Raw genomic sequence first — 24,453 nt, 5'->3', positions numbered from 1 at the left:
TGGGAGTTAGAGTTAATTTTGCCCAAAAGTTCTGATTTCAGTGTCAGCTCTTAAGTTATTTTGAAGAATAGAACCTGCTAAAACTCTTTAACTTCAGTCCAGTCCTGGGGCCTGCCCACTGCTGCTCAGAAGTGGCCAGAGTTGGTAGATGTTTCTCTGTAGCCATAGTCTAAGGCTTTCAAACGCATACATGCAGATGACTTTCTTTCTGGGATACATATTATGTCTGTATAAATAGATATTAAATGTCTGGCATCAGGCTTTCCTGATAGCTCAGTTGGTAAAAAACCTGACTACAGTGCAGAAGACTGGGATTCGATCCCTGGGTCGGGAAGATCCCCTGGAGAAGGCAATGGCAACCCACTCCAGTATTGTTGCCTGAAAAATCCCGTGGACAGAGGAGCCTGGTGGTCTGCAGTCCACGGGGTCACAAGAGTCGGATGTGACTTAGTGACCAGACTACAACATGAAGTAAATGGAATATTCTTCCAAGTTTGCCTGAAGTTTTGCATTTTATGTTTTTGTTTTTGTTCCTGAGACCAACGCGGTTTTGAGCATGTGAAATTATCAAATACCGTTAGCTTCTATACTTTTAATAAAAGTGAATAAGGTAACCAGTTGACTAGACAGTAGCTACTGCTTTGAGTTGTGCTTTGTTTCAGATGAGCTCTATTCAGTGTCAGTTTACAGTGCACAGGCCCGTCAGTCCACACTGGGCTAACATTAGGGATTCGGATGTGATGATCTGTGTCTACTTTAGTTTTGGCCACACAGCACAGTATGTGGGATCTTAGTTCCCTGACCAGCGATCAAACCTGTGTCCGCTGCAGTCTTGCAGTGGAAGCATGGAGCCCTAACCACTGGACCGCCAGGGAACTCCCTGCAAATATTATCATCAAATAAATCTAAAAGTTCTAGTTAGTGTATTAGAAAATGTGTATGATTTAATAGCACATCTTTTAATAAAACGTAAAACAGTTTGTATCTTTCTATCTTTTCTTTATTCTTTAGTAAAATTCCTGATGAACTTTAGAACTCGGCAAGTAGATTTTGTTGGGGGGATAAGGGAGAGATTAGTGGAAAACTGATTTTTTTTGATTATGTAATATCGTAGGAGTCCTCTTATTCATAGCATTTTAGATTCAAAACACTGCCTGAGTTGGTGTTTCAGTAGATGGTGTTTGGGAAGTAGTGAAATGTCGGTCAGACAGTGAAGTCCTTTTGTTGTAAGGTTGCCAACTTTGCAACGATGGAGGATGAAGAAGAGCTTGACGAGCGTCCGCACAAGGACTGGGATGAGATCATCCCAGAGGAGCAAAGGAAGAAAGTGGAGGAGGAAGAGCGGCAGAAGGAGCTGGAAGAGATTTACATGTTACCTCGAATTCGGAGTTCCACTAAAAAGGTGATCGAGTGAGACAAAAGAGACGGAAGCACTTCTGACGTGCCCGGTTCCAGGACAGAGTTTCGGGAACTTAGCAGAGGGAAGCAGAAGCGTGCGCAGGGCCCAGGAGCATACCTGGGAGATGTTCCATCTCTGCATCTTGGCCCTTTGAGAGATGGCTGAACATGATTTGAGTTTGCCAGAAGGTTGCATTTTGCACCTGAGACCAGAATGAGTAATTCTAACAGTTTGGTTCTGATGGTCAAGGCCTTCAGCTTTCAGAGTCAAATGTCTCTTCCTCTGTAAATGTTCGTTCATAGCACTTGATAAAAATACTTAGTAAGAGATTATATAAAGGTGCTTTAGTTACAGAGCACCATCATAGGCACTATCTAATTTAATGTTTGCAAGAACATAGAAATAGATAAACTGTGTTTTTATTACTCAATTTGTAGGCGATAGCACACTCAGGTTTGCCTAAGATCCTAGTAAGTCAATATTAGCTAACAGTAGTTATCATTGAGTATTCACAGTGTACCAGGCATAATAAGTCAGTGCTTTTACACTGACTGACTCATTTAATTCATATGAAAACCCTATATTATAGGTGCTCTTATCCCCATTTTACAAATGGAAAACAAAGGCATGGAGAGGTAATTTGCCCAAGGAAGTAAACATGGACCTCCAATCCAGATATTTTTATTCCAGTGTACTTAGTGATGGCCAGATGACCAGAGGCAGCGTGGACCAGGGACAGTGTGCCTCTGGCAGTGTGAATACACAAGCAGATCTTTCATCGCACGCTATCTGCCTCCTCCTTTCTTAAAGGCAGATTGACTTGCCTGATAAAATAGGAAGTTCCGAGCTTTAAGGAGTTAAGATGGGCTGGTCTTAGTCCTTAGATTACTTGGACCTGGCATTTGCAACAGTATACCTTTGCGTTTTCAGGCTCAGACAAATGACAGTGACTCTGATACTGAGTCTAAGAGACAGGCCCAGAGGTCCTCTGCCTCTGAGAGTGAGACGGATGACTCTGATGACGACAAGAAGCCCAAGCGCAGAGGGCGTCCCCGAAGTGTGCGGAAGGACCTGGTGGAGGGATTCACGGACGCTGAGATCCGGAGGTTGGTGGAGGCCCTGCTCTCCCTCCCCTCACGTTTGGGTGGGCATGCTGTGAGCCTCAGGTGATGCATCCCTGACCTGGGTGACAAGGAGGGCGGAGGACAGCAGGGAGACAGGAGTCGTGCCCCAAGACTCCAGGGTGATTCTGCCTTCTCCGGGCTTTTCCTTAGTTGAGCTCTTTGTTTGCTTCTTGTTCTCTGCTCTGAACATTTCATAATGAAGAAAGTCCAGCCAAGAGGAAAGAGGCTATTGGAGGTCACCTCTGGCTGGAACTTTTCTTTGTTTTTATTGAAGAATTGAGTACATACATGCATATTTAACAATGTATGTAGAAGAAATGGCATCATAGAAAAAATTAAAGGAGTACAGATAACCCCAGTTTGCTTTCTGTTAGTGTTAATACTGGTATCCGTTTGGTTTGCTAACACACGCAACATGTTGTTATGCACAGCATATTGTTCGGCAGCTTGCTTCTCGTCACTTTCAGTTTTAGGCATCTTTCTGTGTCAGTAGTTACTACACATTTGTTGGTGTCTGATTCACATCCCTCCGCCCTCCAGAAAAATCTAAAGTTGTTGCATTCAAACCATTTCCCCCTAGTTTCTATGTTGTCTTTTTAAACAGGTGAAGAAAGTAGAAACTCTGAAGATAGCTAGCTTTATGATCTAATCCATATTATTAACTTAACTATATCACGTAGTCCTTTTAGGTCAGTATTTGAAGCCATGAGGTTGTTTCCCACTAAATGTTACACCTGTTCTTTTCTTCTTTATTTACTATGGAAAAGCGTAAATACATACAAACACTGGTGAAACATCAGCGCCCCTTCCGCTGGGTATCATCATAACCGCTGCGCATCGGTGGTCTGTCTGGTGTGTGGCCCTGCTTCTCCCGTCGCCGGGCCTAGTGTCGCACAGAGAAGGCTGTATGTTGTGCTGTGGCTGAGTCGGCTGGGCTGACGGTGTCTGTTGGGCCTGTCGGTTTACCGCGGTTCGGCTCTTCTGTGCTCTTTGATCCTCTGCCTGGTTGTTCTGTTCATTATTGGGAACGGCGTGCTGGCATCTCGACTGTTGCCGCACTGTTTATTTTCCCTATTTTGTCAGTCACTGCGTCCTGCATTCTGGGCCTCTGCTGTCAGGTGTGGATCCTTGATAATGTGCTGTGCTGAGGGACTGGCCCTTTCCTCATCAGAAAATGTCCTTCGTCTCCAGCAACAGTTTATGTCTGAAAGCTTCTATCCTGGTTCAGTGCTCATGTAGATGCTCTGACTGTCTTGATACTGTATGTGTGGTATCTTTTTCCTTTTTTATGGCAAATCTATTTGTATCTTTGAATCTAACTCTTACAGGCTGTATTTAGTTAGATGATTTTTTAAAATTCATTCTACTGATTTCTTTGTTTTGATTGAAGTCTCTAAACCATTTACATTTAATGCAATTACTGATAAAATAGAGTTTATGTCTGCATTTTTCTGTTTGTTTCCTGTGTCTTGTATCTTTTTTGTTTCGTTATTTCCCCCATTACTGCCCTCTTCTGTGTTGCATGATTTTAGTATACTATTTTAATTTTCTTGTTTCTTTTACATTTTAAAAATTATTTTCTTAGTGGTTTCCCTGGAGATTATAGTTAATATTTTTAGTTTGGACTAATATCAGCTTAGTTTCAGTGGTATTCTAAAACTTGACTCCAGTTTAGGTACATTCCTTCTCCCTTTTTGTGCTTTTATTGTCAAACAGGTTTAAAATCATTCAGGAGAAGTAAAAAGTTACTGAAAAAAATACACACTGTCTTTTTTACTTACTCGGGTATCCTCCTGAGGCTCTTGTTTGTTCGTGTGGATCTGAGTTATCATTTCATGTCTTTTCATTTCTGCCCCAAGTACTCTTCTTTAGTATTTCTTTTAAGGGCAGGTCTGCAGCAACAAGTTGTGTCTTTATTTATTTGGGAATGTCTTAATTTCTCCTTTGTTTTTGCAGGATAGTCTTTATTCTTTTTCTCTTTCGCATTGGATAGTTTCAGTTGACTTACCTTTTCACTGTTTTCCTTCTGTCCATTCACATCTACTCCTGTGATGTTTTTTTCATCTTAGTTATTGTCCTTTTCAACTCCAGTTTATATGTGACTCCTTTATATAATTTCCATCTCTGCTAATATTCTCCATTTAGTGATACATCATTCTCAAATTTTCATTAAATTCTTCAGACATGGATTCCTTTAGTTCTTGTATATATTTACAATAGTTGATTAAATCCTTTGTCTATTAAGTTCAACTTTTGGATTTCCTAGAGACTATTTCCATTGAAAACTGCCTTCTTCCCCTGTATATGGATTATACTTTCTTGTTTCCTATAACTTTTTGTTGAAAACTGGACATTTTAAGTGGTAAAATGCGGCTGGCCTGGACATCAGAATCCCCCTTGCCAGCCAGTTTTCTGTGTTTGCTGTTCGTTGTTGTCGTCGTTTGCCTATTTAGTACCTTTTCGGGACTAGTTCTGTGAAGTCTCTGCTCATTTAGCTTAGAGCTCAGCTGATGATTGGGCAGAGACTTTCTTAAGCACCTTAAGGCTACCAAACAGTAAATCTCCAGCCTTTGCTAGAGGACCCCTTGTGAATGCTGAGGCATGTGTTCACTCTCTGGCAGGCAGTGTACGACTTTGCCTTATCCTTCAGCTCGTGTTTGTGTGGAGCCTTGGACTGGTCAGAGGTGAGAGATTAACAGCTTCTTGTGTCTTCACTGTGCCTGCACACAGCCCTATACATGTGCAGCCTTCTAGATTCCCGGGAATAGGCCCGAGCTTTTCAAAGACACCTGTGAAGATCTTTTCACCCGTTTTTCCATCGCGGTTTTTGATCAGCTTGTTCATCCTCAGCTTATAATGCTGCTTCAGGCAGCCATGGTGTTAAACCTTTGTCTCTAATTAATTTTTGACTGATGAACTATGGACAGTGTCTTCACAAAGACCCAAGTCAGATGAAGACAAGCCTGAGAATGGAGTTTCTCAGAGTGCCGTCGGTCAGGCCAGATAGCACTGTGTTCTGGGGAAGGAGCTTCTGTGGAGCTCCAAGCCCATTCTGCTCCCTGGAATGGCTGCTGGGTTGCTGTAGCTGGGAGAGTGGTTTTCAAGGCAGTCTTGGTGCTGGGGAGGGGGCACGGGAAATAGAGCAAGTCAGAACGGCAGAGAGCTCACCATTCATACTGAGAGTCAGCTGTTTTCTTGAATATATGCTTATAAGTTAGCTGCAAGCCTTTGATTAATTTCCAGCATTCCAACAAAGTTGACTTGGACAGTTTTTGCCAGTGTTCTTCTTGCTTTTATGAAGGAGCAGATTTTCAGGGGTCCTTATTACTCCATCATTCCTAGAGTGCTTCTCTGTCTCACTATTATTTTGAAGTAGGCTCAAAGGACATATTATTTCAGATGTACAATATTTCAGTATATGTCAAGAAAAAGAAATGTGGAGTTGAGGAATAACCCTCAGGCTTGCTTTCACATATAGTACCTTCCTAATCCTTATATCCATGCTGTTCCTTTTAATATTGTTTCTTAGCTATTGTCATGTTCATCACCACTGTTAAGAATTGCTACGCCTTCTCTTTTCATGTTTTTCTCCACGGTATCTCTTTTTACTGTTAGCTAACCAGGTAATTTGGCGTTTTACAGTGATGCCCTTCATATATTGTGAATCTTGCTTTTTTAGTAAAAGTGCTAGTGATTGGCTCTAGGGAGGCGAACAGATTACACATATATTGGCTTTTAGCGTAGTTTTAGACTAGAGACTTGGGGAAGGGTGGTTAGGTTTTAGGTTGGAGATGCCGTTTGGCAGGAGTCAGAGTTTCAAAATAGTTTTGCCTAAAAAGTTTAAAATCATATATTTATCTTACTTTGCCTTATTACAATAAGTGCTTGAGGCAGTCCTAAAACTCTTCTAGATGTATTATTGACCAGAACATAATGGAAAATATTGTAGTATGGAATTGAAAGTAACAGCAGTGGACTGAATAGACCAGTAAAACTATATTGGATTTTATCATAAGAGTTGTGGTTATTAAATCATTTATTACCAATTACCTGTAAACTTGTACCTTCTAAAAATTACAGTGCTAGAGTTAAGCCACCATACTCAGTTACATCCCTAAGCAGTTTCATGACCAGTCACTGAGAATAAAGTTGATCTTTGGTTTGAAAAGGTTTTTAGCACTCCTTTTAAGTTGGCCATTTTCAAAGGCATTCAATATTCATTCATTTAGTGGCAGTTGCAAGGATTGGGCAAAATCTCTTTTTGACTGTTTTTGTGTTTTTGACCATTTTTATGGCTCGTATTTCATCATAGGATGTGTTTGCACCAGCCTAGCTGAAGTCTGCTTTTTAAATGTGATTTATTAATCATTTTCCTAGGTTCATCAAGGCGTATAAGAAGTTTGGTCTCCCTCTTGAACGGTAAGCTTAGTAACACGATAGTTTCTTATCCAACTCTTTTTCCCTTCTATTATGTAGCAGTTTCTTTTTTTGGTTCTATTTTCCATTTTTAAGGTCTGGCACCTTTTGACAGTCTGATTTTTAGACATGACATGCTCCAGATGACTTGGAGATCAACAAAACGTGTTGCAGATGTAACTGCACTTTGCTTCTAGGAACACTGCAGTGAGTGAAAGTAGGCTGGAGAAAGGAAAGTGAGCACGAAGAAGCCAACTAGTGCTGATAGCTGCTGGGCACTTCACCCGACGGCCCGTTTAGTTAATAAAGAAAGCCGAGCCCTTTCCCCTGTTTTCTGAATTAGTCTGTTTTTGTGGACTCTTCCAAGTCAAATTCTTTATGATGGAAAGTGAGTAAGTTAGGCATAGTCACTGCTGGAGGGTTCTTGTTGGAGCCTTGGAACAGTCAGTTGAGGAATGAAGAGAGAAGTGTCTTTGCAGGAGCAAGCTTATGCAAAACCAAGTGGTAGCTCACGTGGGCACAGGGTCTTGAGGTGTGTCCCGGTATTTGTCTCTCCTCAGGCTGGAGTGCATAGCACGCGATGCTGAGCTGGTAGATAAGTCTGTGGCGGATCTGAAGCGCTTGGGGGAACTGATTCACAACAGCTGTGTGTCAGCAATGCAGGAATATGAAGAGCAGCTGAAGGAAAATGCCAGCGAGGGTAAGTCCGCAGGTCTGCCTCAGAGATGGTCAGAGACCCGAATTGGAATCCCTGCTGCTCAGGGGTCTCTTCTCTGCTCTCTTTCTTCACACTTGTATCTTGTGCTTCCCTCCTTTTTTGAAGTGTGTATTCTCATCTGCCTTTATGTGAACTCAGTTGTTAGATCCCAAAGATTTACTCCCAAACGAAGTTGACTTGCCCAGGGTGCAGAGCACTGAACAAGCGGAATGATTTTTTAATGTTCCCGTAGAAAGTTCACGTTGGTTTGAATGATGTAAAGATCTGAGGAGGTAAAGCCCGACTGGGCACATTTGTATTGCCGCTGCGAGTGAGTACATTACAGACCACCAGTAGGAATTATCTTGGATGCACATACAGGTGTTTTTTTATTGTGATAAAGGATTTAGAGAATTAATCCACATAGACAAAGCAGTAGCTGAATATTGTAAAACTCTTTGTGAGAGTGAGACTTTCTTGGCACTAGAATTTGTTATAATTGAATTTGACTTGTAGCATGTTTTCTGTTACACACCCAAGGTACTTTTGCATGTCCTCTACAAGCAGGAGGTGTCAGGAGAGAGCTGAAGTCCTTGTTGTTAAAGGACGCCCTTATCGTTGAGCCTCAAAGAGATGAAGGTGTGGCCATTCCAGTTCCCTGGACTGTGGTGTATCTGTGCAGTTGCCTCCAGTCTGGTGTCTCCCTTCACTGAGGTTGCTCACAGGAGGCTCTGTCAGCTGTGATTAGGGGTTCACACGTAGGAGGCAGCCAGTGGACCTGGAATCTTGGTCCTGATGGTTCTCAGCTGCAAGGTCTGAGACAAGTGATAGCCTCAAGGGTCTGGGGCAGAATGGAGTAGTAGCCCCGAGTCAGCGGGCTTGGATGGCCACTTGAATAACTTCATACACGTGAAGTGCTTGTCATCACGTTTGCCTTACAGTGCTAGCTGTTTCATCAAGTAGAGCGTTATCTGTGCTCCGAAATTTTCTTCTTTATACTATTACTTAAAGTAATAGAATTTTAAAATACCTTGAATATAGTCAAAAACATTTTTTAGGTGTGGTTTTTGGGTTTTTTCCCCCCATGAAAGAAAGAAAAACTTAACTTGAGTGGTATGGACAGTGATCCAAATTTGTGCTTTTATAGCACCCAGAATACATTCAAAAGTAAACCTTACCATTACAGTGTTTTTCTTTTTTCCTTGTAATTGGTTTAAATAAGTATTACACTCATATGGCTGAAAAATGAAAACCAACTATCCCTGTTTCTTGTCTCTTTCTAGAAATGTAAAAAATTCAAAATTGGAATAGATACTATTTTAACACAGTTGGTGATGTAGCATGCACACTGTTGTACCTTCCTTTGTCCACCTTACAGCATATTTGGGAATATTTCCTTGTGACAGGTGCCCCCTCGCCCACATGTGTCTTTCCTGTGCTTATTCACAGTCTGAATTGGATGGATTGCTTCCTCTGGGCATCGCTTAACTTGCTCCCATATACCTGGATTTTCTATAAGCTGGCATTCAGTGTATTCCCGACTCCAGGTTTCCTGCATTGGCAGACGAATTCTTTACCCATACGCCACGAGGGAAGCCCCTTCCATATGCCTGTATTTTCTATAAACGGGCACTTAGTATATTCCTGAATCCAGTTTCCAATTCTAGTGTAAGATTATTGATACCTGTTTTCTCAAGCCAAGAAATTTTTGTTCCTAGAAATGTTAGCATAATCATGTATTTGTCTTACACATATTTCCAAGTATTAATAACCAGTTTTATTGTTTTTGGTTTGGATTTTTGTTTGTTTTGCTGTCTCTCAGCTTGCTTGGTCTTAGTTCCCTGGATTGAACCTGGGCCATGGCAGTGAAAGCCGTGGGCCCTAACCACTAGACTGCCAAGGAACTCCCCCAGTGTTACTGTTAACAGTAAGACTTCTCAGTGCAAAGTCTGATGCCTTTGCATTTCTTTTTGTCCTTAAAATACATGCATTAGCAATATACAAAGTACCGTGTTTTAAGATTGTTTGAAATTGTTCTTTTCTCTGTGTGGTTATAACTTACGATAAGTCGTTCAGTATCTTCTGTTTACATTTCAGTTTCTAGGGACTGCTTTTCTTGTTTTTATGAAACATTGTGTGTTTTAATTATGTAAACCGTTTGCCTGGCCCAAAGTCAGAACTGTAAAACAAGGAGCGCATGGAGAACCTTGCCTTTATCCCTGTCCCCAGGGCTGTCTTTTCTCTCACAGACAAGTGTCATTATCTCACGGATTTCGACTTTGGCCAGGTCTGTGGTTAGAGTTGACCCGCTTTGTTTTTGCCTCTAGGATTACTTTAATTTGAAACTTGAGCTAGGGATAACCTTTCCATGACTTGTTTTGTTCATCCTTTAAAATGTGTTAGGTATTAACTTGATCTCAGGCTTCTATAGTCAAGAAGTTCATCTTAAAAAAATTTATTGATGAGTTAGAAAAACAAAAGAAAAATATTTAAGTGTTTATATTACTCCTTGAAAATCTTCTTTCATTAATTAATTTTAGAGCCAAAGTATAAAACAAAGAGGAAGATTAAAATACAATTATAAACACTGCTGGACTGAAAAATTCTAAATCTTAAAAAACCAAACTGTTTAGAGATTATTTTACAAACATTAATTGAGAAAATTTTTTTGCCTTATTGATTGTATCTTTGGATTAACAGTAAACCAGAGATATACATTGAGGGAATAAGAGAGCGTTTAGGATTGTTCACCTACGTTTTCTGTGAAACGGTGAATTCTCACGTAACAGATATGCAATTGATGTTCTTTAGGGAAAGGACCAGGGAAAAAGAGAGGCCCAACTATCAAGATATCTGGGGTTCAGGTTAATGTGAAATCTATTATCCAACATGAAGAAGAGTTTGAGATGCTGCATAAATCTATCCCTGTAGACCCTGAAGAAAAAAAAAAGTGAGTATAACATGTACCCATGCACGGGTGGTTGTGCCATTAGAAAACAGATGTGAAGGTACAGTGTAGTACTTTAATTGTCTTTTCTCTGATGTACTAGAATGCTTTGTCTGTGTTCATTTGTGTTTATTTCCAAATCAGAAAGGCCTCTCCTCTTACGTCCTCCTGCTTTGGAAATCTTTTCAGGTATTGCTTATCCTGTCGTGTCAAAGCTGCACATTTTGATGTTGAGTGGGGAGTAGAGGACGACTCTCGTCTATTGCTGGGAATTTATGAACATGGCTATGGAAACTGGGAGCTAATTAAAACGGACCCAGAGCTTAAGTTAACTGACAAAGTAAGTGATTGTCTGTGGTGCTGGAGATTTCTAGAAGATTTGTTGTATATCTTTTTATCAATGACTTTCAACTGTTTTCTGAGGGGTGGGGGATCAAATTGAAGATTAGTACAACAGTAAATTCCTGGGGTTTCTAGCCTTGAAAACGTTACCGTCTTTAGTGGACTGTGGCACTATTTCAGAGCTGAAGATAATAGCCAGGTGAAATTTTGGGGAAATACATAGGAGAAATCTTAAAATTCTGATATTTATTGTAGGTTAGATCTCATTGCAACAAATACCAGGGTTGGATTATTAATAATAAAAGCATTCCTCAGCCTGAGTTGTTGGCACTTTCTTTAAAACGATATTGGATCAGTTCTCCACCTGGAGAAAGAATGAGCCGTGCCTTGGTATTTTTTGTAATGGAGTTAAACACGGGCTGTACTTCTCCCACAAAATCAAGCCTCCCACCCTATCCGTTGCACATCAGGCTGCCTAGTAGTGAGGCCGTGCTCAGAGCTGTAAGCAGGGAAAGCTGACTGGCTCAAATTTTCATAGGATGCGCTCCATGTTGGGCTCCCGGCAGGGCTTTTCCTGGCACGTCCCTCAGCGCTCATCCCAGGTGCGGTGTTCTCAGAGGGTGCCGGCACCCTGCCATAAGCACTGAGACCACATCCAGCCTGGCCAGGAGGCCCAGCTGCGTCCTGGCGTAGCTCAGTGCTCTCCGGCAATGCTCTAAGAAGCATTTTCAATCTAAAACGAAGCTTTAACCTAGCTCCAGGGATTCCCTGCTCCTGGAAGGAGGAAATCCACGACGGCTGGGATGCTCTAGCAGACGAAGCCAACAAGCCCCTCCTACCTGAGTTGTTCTACCCTGTTAACAGCACAGGTAGGAGCCAGTGGGAGAGCTGGATTTCTCCATCCCATTTTGTAAAATGAGAACGGCTCATAAGGGATGTTCAGTGACTGGGAGCCATGGACATGAGATAGGATCTGAGGCTTTTTCTGTGTTCTGGGTGGTTGGGGAGGGAAAGGATCGTTCAGCTGTTTGTCATCTCTGTTCATCCTGATCCACTAACCGGGCTGTGGGCCATGCCGGGTGCTTCTCTTCCTTTCCTGTTGAAGATTCTGCCCGTGGAGACAGATAAAAAGCCCCAGGGGAAGCAGCTGCAGACCCGAGCAGACTACTTGCTGAAGCTGCTCAGGAAGAGTCTGGAGAAGGAGGGCGCCGTGACGGGCGGGGAAGAGGTGAGTGCAGCTGCCGGCCAGGCATCCCCTGGAGCCTGAGGCTCCTGCCCTGCAGGGTTAGGTGGGCAAGAGATGCCTCTTTGGCTGCGGCACAGAATGCTATCCTCTCCTTGTCAGCTTGTTCAGTGGTAATGGCTTGGTTGGTAATGGTAGGAGTGTTCGTGTAGTAATTGAATACCTAAACACCTTGGCATAAACCCATTCTCCTAGAACACTGCCTCAAAATAGTTCTCATCTCTCCCAGTGCCGCTGGTCTAGATAGACTGTTGCTGTTGCTTTATGCCGTTTCCTTAATTTTAGAACATAGATCTTGTTACTGTCTGAATATCACTGAGTTTGCCTGTTGTTCCAGCTAACACTGGCTACGTGTAGTCACAGGTCCCAGGGATAAAATGGGTAATTAGGATACACAGTTAATTCAGAAAGTGGACTTCAGTTGCAGTGACCTTCCCTGCTCAGTGAAAGATTTCAGCTGAGTTACTAATGGACTCCTCTGAGCTTTACCTTTTATTTCCTCAACTTGTCATTTCTCTTCAAGCCTAGAAAGATGCAAATCACAGTTAGGAGATAGTATAGGTTATAGCCAGTAACAGTAGCTTTTGTGTGTACACACTGCTTAAGTGCTCCCAGAGCTATGCCATTTGTGTTAATTTCCCTCCATGATAAACAAAGCAGATTTTAGGGGGAAAAAAAAAAAAAAAACCAATCCCATACTTTGTGTTTAACAAAGTCCCATTACGTAAGTAATGTCATTCTTCAAATAATATGTTGAGGATATTCTGTAAGTTAGGTTCGGGAGAGATAGATGAGACCATGTTTTTTTCTTTTGGATAATACTATATCTGAGTAGATAAAGACACTTTCCTTATTTTTGGATACAGCATGTTTCTGCATTTTTTTTATGTTCCTGTTACTATCTTTTGCATATTATCTTTCTTCGTATTTGTGCATAAGGTGTTTTTCCTTCTTTTGAATTTTGTCTTGAGATTGAATTCCAAAAAATGGAGTCAGTGGGTTCACTAATATGGACATTTTTGTGAGGCACAGGATTTTTTTTTCTCCTTCAGATAAAATTGATTGCACTACCTTGAATTTTCTTTTGAGTTTTCCTCTTTTGAATTATGTGGCTGCTACTATTCAAAGAATCGTAATGTTATCTGGTCATGCTTTTGAGGGACTTGATTTGTAGTTTTATCATCATTTTCTTCTCGTTTCCAGGCCAAATTAAAGAAGCGGAAGCCTCGAGTGAAAAAGGAAAACAAAGCACCGAGGCTGAAAGACGAGCATGGAATTGAGTTTTCATCTCCTCGACACTCAGACAATCCATCAGAAGAGGGAGAAGTAAAGGTGTGAGGCTGGGTTTCAGTTGAGATGATTTTCTAAGTTACATTTATTGTGCCAGCTGGTGTAAAACCATTTGAAGTGTGTTTGGTTTATATACCAGAGTAGGTAAAATGGAAATAGAAAATACATGTATCTTTGCTTAACCTGTTTTTCATGTAAAATCAGTGATTGAAATAATGAAAGCAAATAAAGGGAGCCATGAAATTTCGTGATGAATGGCAGCTGATGCCCAGCCTCACTGCTGGGGTGATGAGGAGTGGTGGAGACTGGTTGATCAGGGAGCACGTGCCTCGTGCATAAGGGCATCTATGATGCAGTTCACTGTTGGGCCAAAAAAACTCTCCTGTGGTTCAGACTTGGCCCAGATCTGTCAGTTTGTAACCTCTGGTCTAAGGAAAGTGAAAAGTAACTTGGTAGCATTCAGCCTGTTGAATCAAGGACTTCATTTTGTTGCACTTCGAGGTTAGTTCCAGGCTCAGCAGTGGGTACATGAACTAGCGTGGATTTGAGTCAAGCATACCTCAATTCAGATTCTAGCAACCTTACCAGTTACTACCCAGCAGTAATTGCTGGTCTTCAGTTTTTTCCATGGGAGTAATGACGCCTGTGTAGTGAAGAGCATCTGTCTGTCTAGGCTTCAGTTGAAGCAGATGGCTTTAAGGCTGTGTGCTTGAGAACATGCTTCTGTGGGTGCAGCGATGAACCATTGAGGGCAGTGCTTTTTAGTGGTTTTTTTCTAGAAAGTAAACAAGGAAATAAAAAGTTTGTGGCAAAAGCTCACAGCCCCATTTGTTTTCTAGGACGATGGCGTAGAAAAAAGTCCAACGAAAAAGAAACAGAAGAAGAAAGAGAACAAGGAGAACAAGGAGAAACAGATGAGTTCTAGGAAAGACAAGGAAGGGGACAAGGAGAGGAAGAGGTCGAAAGACAAGAAAGAGAAGGTACCGATGTCACTCTACTTCCTGAGATGCCCACAGCCTTTGGGATTCCCCCCTAGAATTTAGAAATAAATCGGGGTTTGAGGGCCCTGAAAGAATCGTCATTTCATGACTGTATCCCAGGAGGAAGGATGGGGCTTCCTGTCGGGATGCCTGCAGAGAAGGGGCAGTGTGTGAGTTGCAATATTCTTCAGTGTAGAAGCCTTTACTCGCTCTTTTATTACACATTTCAGAGAGTGTGTTAGAATGAGATGGGACAGGAAGTTACTGATACATGTTCTCAGACTCATGGTAGAAAAGCACTGACCATAGATGAATCTGAATACATGAAAGGTTTAGAGTTCAAACCAGACACTGTCAAGAGTAGAAATGGGTTAAAAGCCTTGGTATTGTATAATCTTCATGTTTGGGGTTTTATGAAGTTCATTCCAAACCTAGAATTCTGTACAGTGTTGCATCTTTGCTGACTTCTGATGAAGTTATTTTTCAATTAATCTTTAATCAAAACATGCAAATAACTGAATTCTACCAACCACTTATAAGTCTAACAGATTCCTTAATGAGGACATATGAAACTTTTTTTATTATATGCATATAAGAACAAATATAAAACTAGGCCAGGCTATTTGGATTGCCTTTTCTTCCCACGTAACAGTATATCACAAATAGTTTTCAGGCAAATAAAAAGTCATTTTTAGTAGATAAGGAAGATTTTGTTTGATTATAACTTTTTGGAAGTAATTTAAGTTTCCCATATTGACATTGCTTTCAAATTTCTAATGCTATAAACTCTTGTTGTGACAGATATCTTTCTTTGCATTTGTGCTTCTGCAGAAAGATACCATTAAAATGAAATATTGAAAAAATAGATGCACAGAAAACGATTTAACCAGCAACCATGTACCAGATATTGGTACCAGCAACAGATATTGGTACCAGCAACAGATTCTGCAGCTGTTGACATTTTTCTTGTTTACTTCAAGTGGTTTTTTCCGGCTGCTGTGTTTGGTGTTCCACACACCCATTACCAAGCACCCCTCAGTTAAAGCTCCCCTCTGTCCCTTCTCCCAGTTTCGTTACTCCCCTTTGTGACAGTACTCTGACATTGGTATGAAACTACCTTACCCATGTTTTTATACTTTTCCTACATATTATGTAATCGTAAGCAAAGCATAGTATTGTTTTATGTTTTTAAATGTTCATACCTAAAGTTAGTTTTTATTTGTATCTGTGTCTCCATCATTCTGCACCCTTTCATGGATAAACGAGCTTCATCCACCTGGATTCATATAAATTCAGTCACTTAAACTATTTTAGTTACTTAGATTGAAGCACATGTTCATTCTTAAGCTGCTAATCAAGCTGCTTCTTGCTCCTCTGCTGGAGCTCTTCAGTTTGCAGTCTTAACCTCTCGATGACATTTTTGTACATTTCATCGATTAGGGGATAGAAGCCAAAATAGCACTGCTGAAGCTAAAATTAAAGTCAGCTCTGCTTAGAGACAGGAGCGGGAATGGTATATGATTAGGCTGTTAATTGAATGTGTTTGGCTTCATAATGCCTCGAAACTGAGGCCGTCTAGTGCACCCACTTATAGTGGCGTGACACAGCAAAGAAGCCCGAACTACAAGACAGGTGCACGCAAGTGACAGTGACCTTGTAACTCTTTTCCGAAAAGCCTAAAGGTGGTGACGCCAAGTCTTCAAGTAAATCCAAGCGCTCTCAGGGCCCTGTCCATATCACAGCAGGAAGCGAACCCATCCCCATTGGAGAGGATGAGGAGGATGACCTGGACCAGGAGACGTTCAGCATAGTAAGTCCTGACATCGAGGGCCGGGGCCTGCAGCTGCCGTGCTCGCCACACCTCTCCCGGCTCCTGCGGCCCAGCTCGTTGTTCTCGTCAGCAGCGTGACTGAGACCAGGCTGGGGTCCTGGCCGTGTGAGCTGGAGCAGTGGCGAGCGTGGCCTGTCTCACAGGCTCCCGTGCTGTGGGGCGAGGAGCGGAGCCACGGCCTGGGGTGTGGTCCCAGCCGCGGCGCACCGCCTCCTGAGAGACAGGGAAGCTGAGGGGAGCGTCGTGGACCAGGCCCTGCTCAGGATGGTGGCAGGCCCGCGCGTCCTCGGGGGCCTGCCCTCAGCAGGGCTGCGGGTGTGCCCTTTATTAAGCTGCACTCGTCCCCTTCTCCTACCCTCTCGAGGCCTCTTCCTCTCCCAAACGTCCACACGTCATGATTCACTTGGTGTAAGCGTATGTTCATTTAGTTTTGAAGAAAAAGTGGTCTTCCAACTCTCAGAATATTCCTGCTCTGGGGCAGCAGTGACCTCATCCTGTAAGAGTCTTCTCTCTTTTTACCCTTTTTTGTGTGTGTCTGTGTTCCCAAAAACCTATATGCATATGTGTACTTTTTTTTTTTTCTCTTCACACTTATCTTGTTAAATCTCTTTACTCTTCTTCCTGTGAGCTCTCTGAGGGAAAGTACTATGTCTTCTAAAGTAGGTGTAGATGATAGAAGTATCTCAGTAAGTGAGTAAATGAATTAATTACACAACCAGCTCTCTGATCTGTTTCTGGTTCTTCCTTAACCCAATATTTATAGGAGAAAATCATTAACTAATGCTTCTGTGGTAGCATACTATTTTAAAAATGGCTTTTACACAATATTGTAAATCAGCTGTTTATTGTTCTTGTTTAGTCGCTAAAGTCATCCCTGAATCTTTGCAACCCCTTGGACGGTAGCCCTCCAGGTTCCTCTGTCCTTGGGATTTCCCAGGCAAGAATATTAGAGTAGTTGCCATTTCCTTCTCCAGGGGATCTTCCTCATCCAGAGATCAAACTTGCGTTTCCTTCACTGGAAGGCAGATTCTTTACCACTGAGCTACACAGGAAGCATCAATCAACTGCACCTGAATTTAAAAAAAAACAAAAAAGGAAATCGCATTTATATATTCCAGCTCATTTACTCTTGTTTTTATATTATGATATCTTTTAAAAATGCAGAAAATTTTCAGAAATAATAATAGGCATTGATAGAGGTGCCATAAAGTCTTGTCAGGTCTGAATTTTTTAAGGCTCAGACTATTAAGTTGAAGCTCCTGGCCCTGGTTTGTGTCCTCCCCGGAAGTGACCACAATTCTAAATTTGATGCAGTTCTCACGTGTCGTAGTTCTCGTGTGACTTTAGAGTTTTAGTACTTAGTATCTTTAAAGACAGTAATAGCTCACATAATCAGCCAGGCGTTGTTAGTGTGCTTTTTGTGTATTTTCTCCATGACTACCTGTGAGGTAAGTATTATCTCTGTTTTACCCCTTAAAAAATAATGTGAGGAAAGTTAAGTACCTTGTCCTTTTTCACAGAGTTAAGACGTAGAGCTAAGATCTGACCCAGGCGATTTGACCCAAGGGTGTGGGTTCTTCCCATTACACTGCACATCCTCCCGAGTGTCCATAAACAGCATGAACTGCTGCTTTCCAGGTCTGGAACCTGCGGATAAATGCCACGCCGTGTCTCTTGTACCTTGCTTCAGCATGCACACTTTTGAGATTTATTCACGTTAATTGTGTCTCTGATTTCAGTGTTTCCTATTACTCTGTTTTATGGTTTCCACAATTCATTCTTTATCCTATTGATGGACATTGGGGTTTTCCAAATGTTCACCACTACAAATAGGCTACAGTGAAATTGTAAATATGTCGTCATACGTATGTGTAGTAGCTTCTCTAGTGTGTAGCTTGTGCAGAAAAGCCGGGTGTTTCTTTGGGTCTACGCATCTCCTGCTTTATAGATGTTGTAGCATTCATCTTCGAGGCAGTCGTAAAGATTTGCTCTCTTTCTAATGATGAGTGAGTTCTAGGTGCTTCCCAGTCTTGGAAACACTTGGTGATTTCTGGCTTCTTAATTTCTGCCAGGCTAAGAGGTATGAGAACATTGGCTAGTGGTGGTGTTGAACATTCATTTTCATATTTACCAGGTATTTGTGTTTCCAGTGACTTGCCCGTTCATATCTTTTGCCTATTCTAGATAGCTTTTATGTCCGTACCTTCCCCCCCGACCCCCGCCCCAATACCTGAGCATTTGTATTTCTCAAAAAACTTCAAGATAATTCTGATATGCATCTGGATTTTTAAAAGTGATTACGGGTAGTCCTTACCTTTTCTATAGGAATCTTGTTCATGATGCTAATCTTTTGTGTGTTACAGTTATTACAGGTATCTTCCAGTTTATTTTGTGTCCTTTTTAAAAGTTTAAATATATACTGGAAAGCAGGCTTCAGGTATATGGCTATGGAGAGTATCACGGAGTGATGGGAGTGTGTTGGATTTTTGTTGTCATGCAGTTACATGGACATGTGCCTTACTAGCTCCTTATACTGGGTGCTTAGTGGCTGACAACCATGCCCTGCAGGTCAGAGAAATGCTCCTGACTTTCTCTGCGGTGATTTCCTCCTCGGTTTACCCTGGTTTTCGGACATTGGACTCTGGGAGTGGTCCCTGATACTATCTTGAAATGTTTCCACTTAGGCAATCCTATGTCTCTCAGGGATCTCCTTGGCTTTTTTCTGAGGGGAAATGCCATTATTTCTTTTGAGGCTTGCACTTCTCTTGCCATTTTATTTCCAAGCTCTTTTCCCCCCATGTATCTCTCCTAGATTTGTTTTCCATCATTCGTGTTCGATTTTTTTCAGATGGCTTGCTGCTCCTGGGTTGTCATCTTATATTGAAGAGTAAGGACTGAACTTCGGATTGGAACCTCTGAGCATGTGGGTGGCACTTGATCGGCTCTGAGAGTGCTCTTCGTAGGGTGATCTGGCTGGGCTGCTTCCTCAGAAAACTTCAGTGGGGTGGTCAACATCTTTTGGTTCTTGCTCTTGGGTGGTCAGGTTTTAGGCACAAGAATCCTCCAGTTCTCCTAATGGAGAATTAAGACCTGGCTTTCTTCATTCTGGAATCTGAGAGGCAAAAAAAAGCAAAAGCCAAGCTGGTTGGTGGCTCATCTAATACACAGATACTGCGCATGTATTCCATATAATGCGGTTCTCAGTGCAGCAGCCTTGCCTCTCAACTGTGCCTGCCTAGCCCAGTCAGAGATGTGCGTGTCTATAATGAATCTGAGTATCTATTCCTTTTAGGCAATCTTAAAAAAAAAAAATTTCTTATTTTCAGCCTTCACCCCTACGGCCAGTGATACCTAGCAAGCCTTTGGGGGAGTAAGTTTGCAGCATAAATCGGGCTGGCTCTCAGCTCTCTATTAAGTATCTATTAAGTGATTTCACTTGCTGTGATATCCCTTGTCTTTGTGGGCTTGTCTCTTCTGAAGTCAGTTCCTTTACTGTTGTGTTAGTGGATGGAGACAGGGAGAAAAAGTTTCTTTGTGTTCAGTCCACTGTCTTTATCTGGAAGCCTTTCCCTCAGTTTCTTGTAATCCTGAAGGACTTGTAAATATCTCACCCTGCAGTTTTAGGCAGTTTGTGGTGCCCGGTTTTCAGGTTAGGTCTGTAGTTCTGCTTCGCGTTTGATGTTCGTCACGAATGCCCCTCTGGCAGATGAGGAAGCAGCAGTGTTCTGGAGGCGAAGTAAGGTGTGGACGCCACCGCTCTGAGCGGTGGAGCTGAGACCAGAGCCTGAAGTTTTCCCGACTCGAACGTTTTTCCTTGTTGCCCTGCCTTTCTTTCCCTGCTTCTCCACAAGTGGTCATGTGGCCTGAGGGGGGCTGTGTGTTCTCTGGGAGTGCAGGGCGCAGCAAGCGCGGGGTGCGGAGGGCTTATGTCTCTTCTCCCTTGCAGTGCAAGGAGCGGATGCGGCCCGTGAAGAAGGCGCTGAAGCAGCTGGACAAGCCGGACAAGGGGCTCAGCGTGCAGGAGCAGCTGGAGCACACACGGAGCTGCCTGCTGAAGATCGGGGACCGGATAGCCGAGTGCTTGAAAGCCTACTCGGACCAGGAGCACACGAAACTGTGGAGGAGGTGAGCCGCCGTGGCCTCGCTCGCCCGCCGCGTTGCCTGCTCGGGCTTGGTGACAGAGTGTGTGTGTCAGGCATTCTGCTTCTGTTTTATACACCATGACACAGCCACCTAATGAAAAAATTTTTTCTCAGCAAAAGTCGACGGTTGGCAGCATGCCTGCAGCCTTCAGTTTTCTTTTCCTGAAATAGCCTGTTCCTCTGAGACCAGTCTTGACTGGGTAGGGTGGTGATATTATTTTATGAGAGAAATACTGTGATACTGGATTTGCTGGCCTGTCCTCGGAATAAAGACTCAGTCTTTGAACCTGGACGGGTTAGAAAGCATCTATAATTTCACTACTCTACCCATTTCAGGTTAATAGTCAGAGATAATATAACTTGTTGGGTAGTTCTGTATCAACTAATAAGAGGAGGCAAAAGCTCAAACCACCAGAGCTGTGAGTTTTCTTCTCTCTAATATACTTGAAGAACTCGAGTAGTAATTTGGATTAATGCAGTTAATCCAGAACTTCAGTTTGTAAGGCATCCTGACTTACATGGATTCATTTATAATTCATTTCTGATGTTTATAAAATGTGCCCGCAATTTCTCAAAAAAAATTATAATGTTAAGTCTCTTTCTATATTCCACAGTTACACTGAACTCATACTTCACAGTTAATTATCTTTGTGTAATATGCCTAACATCAGTGGATGGATTTTTGAGTGAAAAGGAGATTTAAGAAAACCTCTGTCATGATGCCATTCATAGCATGCTTCACAGCCATGAAAAAAGAACGTTTAAGTTTTGAAATGTGACTTGACTTTCCTCTTAGACTGTTCCCAGCTTCTGGATCCCTGTATCTAGCCATCTGGCTCTCTTTTTACCCAGCTTAACCCCTATTGGAAGATAACAAAAGCTCATCATCCCAGCATATAGTTCCGTGAGGCTCGGCTGGATACTGGGCACTGTGGCCAGTCTGTGTTCAGATGCGCTGGGTACTGTGGTCCTGGCCTGCTGTGGTTCATAAGTAATTCCTTGCCCACTCATGAGAAACTGTCCCTCATGAAGTGGTGCTTGGAAGATCGAGTCTAGTAGGAATTCGAAGAGGGTAGGAACCTGTGCAGAGGAGCAGTCAGGGAGGGAAGCCTTGCAAGGGGCAGGCAGGTAGACCAAGCCGGCGTGGGAGAGCAGAGTGGACCTGCTTAGAGGGGAGAGTTCTCAGGCTTCAACAAAGCCTTGAAAGTGGCTCTTAGGGTTTAAAGCAGGTTGTTAAGATGACTGAAGTGCTGCTACAGAAGGCTTAAGAGAGAAAGGTAAATGCCTTTCCGAATGCGGCCGCAGGTTTACTGGTCAGGAGCAGGACAGGGTTCTCTGAGCGGCACTGCGTGGCGTGGTGTGGCTGCTCTCCAGGACGCGTGCGAGGACGCGCGCCTTTCCTTCCAGTACACGAGGGTACCTGTTTCTCTGTGTACTCCACACTGCTTCTCCAGCCACTCCCCTGTTGACAGTCGTGCCATGCACAGTGGGATCGGAGCGGAGGAGTCATTTGGAGCTGTGAAGGCAGGGATGGCAGGCTGTGCTGGTGACAGCTGAGGGGAAGGGCGGGGCAGCGGTGCAGAGACGCCTGCCTGCACCCGGGTCCCTGCGGAGGTGGCGGTGATGCAGACTGCCTGAGGGCCCAGGGGGAGCAGAGGTGGGCGAGATGTTAGGCCTGAGGCCATAGGCGTCAGGAAGGAAGTTAGAGGGGTTTTAGCTGCGAGAACTCTTGTCTCCAGATCCCTCAGTCCAATTCTGTTGACATTAATTAGCTTCTGAAGGTGTATTTGTTATTGATGCCAAGACCTGAAAGATTATTTCTCTGTTTTTTATATTTGGGAAGTATTCCAAGTATAACAAAATCAATTAACTTGCCATCCATAAAGAGAATGGTTATTTTTAAAATTTTATAATTTACCAGAAAAATTTTTTTTCTTTTTTTTTAGAAACCTATGGATTTTTGTTTCCAAGTTTACAGAATTTGATGCTCGAAAATTGCACAAGTTATATAAGATGGCTCATAAGAAAAGATCTCAAGAAGAAGAGGTAAAAATACAAATTTAAGCCTAATTCATACAAACAAGATAAAAACCAGTTCTGCCAAAAAATTCCCTCATTACTGTTTTTGCCTCAGGAGATGATGTAGGTTGTGGTCTGGAAAGGGCCCGGGGTCTCTGCTCTTACTTTACAGCTGGAGGCCTGGGCCCGGGGGGGCTGCGGCTCGGCTCTTGCCTGCTGGGTTCTTCCGCTGTCTTAGCCGTGCAGTTTGTCCACACACTCCTCAAGTAGTCAGACTGTTGGCTGAGACCTGATGGGTGATCGCGCCAGTGTACAGGAGCCAGACAGGGCCGACATTCTGACGAGGGCCTGTTCCTCTGTGTTCCTGTGTCCTGGAGGCGTTTATTCCCCAGGCCCTTCCCTCCACAGGCACATGTCTTAACGGTGGCTTGTCAGTGTGGCTCCTGAAAGAGGACGTCATGGGCAGCGCCTGCCTTTTCTCTTCTCTCTGGGCTGTTTGTCCTTGGTGTCCCTCTAGCATTTGCACACAGGGTCCCAACCACTTGCATAAAGGAGCAGACACAAAAAGGTGCCCAGGACATGCTGCCCGGTAGCGGGGGATGGGCACGAAGATATTTGGCTGGTGCTGCAGGGCAGCGTTCCTTGTTCAAGTGTGTCCATTTGCAGATCTGCTGACTTGCCCTGTGGGCTCTCCCCCCAGTTAGCCACGTAGGGCCAGTCTAGGAATGCTCAGCACCTGCTTCACCACCCTGTCCGCTCCGTGGAGGCCTGCGGGCTGAAGGGCGCCTATCCTCTCCCGGGTCGTCAGCAGCCGGAGTCGTGCCAGGCGCAGGGTCGGTGCGCAGAAGTGTCCCCTGTTCCATGCACGTGTCCTGTGCCAGCACTGCTTTGAGCTGTGGGGCAGCACCATCAAGTGGTTTAAATTTAATTTCACATGGAAAAATATGTTAGAACAGTAATATACAGGAATACTATAGTACTATTTTTGCTGAATGTTAGCGTGAACTTTATGCATTGTGAAAAGTCTTTGAAAGACTAGTCAGGAAAAGCCCCAGTACGGAATGAAATAGTTGGGCAAGGCACTTCAGGAAAGAGGGGAAGTTAGGATAAGTGTAAGTTGGACATAGGACGTAAAGGGTAAAGGGCTTCATTAATCAGGTTATCAGACGTTAGATGAAGGTGATAATGAAACTAGTGGTCCTACTAGTTGGGGTTATTGTATACATTCACAGCCTTTCTGGAGGATAATTCAGTAAATTCACAGAAAGACTAAAACACGCAGTTCTTCTAAGAATTTAGTTGAAAGAGATAATTAAGGATTTAAATATGTTTATGTGGAAATGACTTCACATATCCATATCAGGGACAATTCAGCCATAAGTATAATATTATAGTAATATTCAGTAAGTATTCACATAAGATTTTCACAGTACATTAACTGAAAAAAGAATGTTAAGTAATACTTTTGTTTAAAAAAACGCACACGCACATGTGCACGCACACACAAGATGGGAGTTCCTCCTTTGTAGTCTTGCTTTCCACAGTTTTAGTTACCCACAGTCATCATGGTCTTAAAATATTAAATAGAAATTCTAGATAAACAATCCGTGAGTTGTAATTTACACACGGGTGTGAGTAGCGTGGTGGAATCCTGTGCCGTCTTGCTCCGTCCTGCCCGGGACGTGAACCATCCCTTTGTCCAGCACGCCCAGGCTACTCACTGCCTGTGTATTAGTTAATTGGTGGCCCTCTTGGCCGTCAGGTTGACTGTTAGGGCATTGCGGCGCTGTCTTCACGTAGCCCTTATTTTATTTGATGATAGCCACAAAGCCCAAGCGTGGTGATGCCGGCCGTTTGGATGTCCTCTTACTGTGCCTTACGTAAAGTGCCACAGGCATGTGTGTGCTGGAGAGAACACAGTGCACGCGAATTCAGCGCTTCCTTGAGCCTCAGGCCTTGGACTGCACCACCCAGGGACTGGGGGGACTACTGTGAATATCTATATAACCACATACTGGACCAG

At 43.1% G+C, this 24,453-nt stretch overlaps 1 protein-coding gene across 4 annotated transcripts in view; it reads left to right on the top strand.

Moving 5' to 3' along the window:
- Positions 1-24,453, top strand: part of CHD2 (chromodomain helicase DNA binding protein 2) — a 109,408-nt gene that overhangs the window by 70,831 nt on the left and 14,124 nt on the right. For all 4 annotated transcript variants that reach the window (XM_052659421.1, XM_052659422.1, XM_052659424.1 and 1 more), the window contains 12 exons: positions 1,232-1,402; positions 2,330-2,505; positions 6,901-6,942; positions 7,500-7,639; positions 10,448-10,586; positions 10,773-10,923; positions 12,031-12,153; positions 13,372-13,500; positions 14,298-14,438; positions 16,114-16,248; positions 20,216-20,394; positions 22,358-22,457. In XM_052659421.1, coding sequence (XP_052515381.1) covers positions 1,232-1,402; positions 2,330-2,505; positions 6,901-6,942; positions 7,500-7,639; positions 10,448-10,586; positions 10,773-10,923; positions 12,031-12,153; positions 13,372-13,500; positions 14,298-14,438; positions 16,114-16,248; positions 20,216-20,394; positions 22,358-22,457 — 1,626 coding nt within the window. The remainder of the gene's footprint in view (positions 1-1,231; positions 1,403-2,329; positions 2,506-6,900; positions 6,943-7,499; positions 7,640-10,447; positions 10,587-10,772; positions 10,924-12,030; positions 12,154-13,371; positions 13,501-14,297; positions 14,439-16,113; positions 16,249-20,215; positions 20,395-22,357; positions 22,458-24,453) is intronic.

Source organism: Budorcas taxicolor, chromosome 21 (genome assembly GCF_023091745.1).
Source record: "Budorcas taxicolor isolate Tak-1 chromosome 21, Takin1.1, whole genome shotgun sequence".
In the NCBI taxonomy this organism is placed as follows: Eukaryota; Metazoa; Chordata; class Mammalia; order Artiodactyla; family Bovidae; genus Budorcas; species Budorcas taxicolor.
The sequence above is the reverse complement of the archived record's forward strand: the minus strand, read 5'-3'. Positions and strand labels throughout refer to the sequence as shown.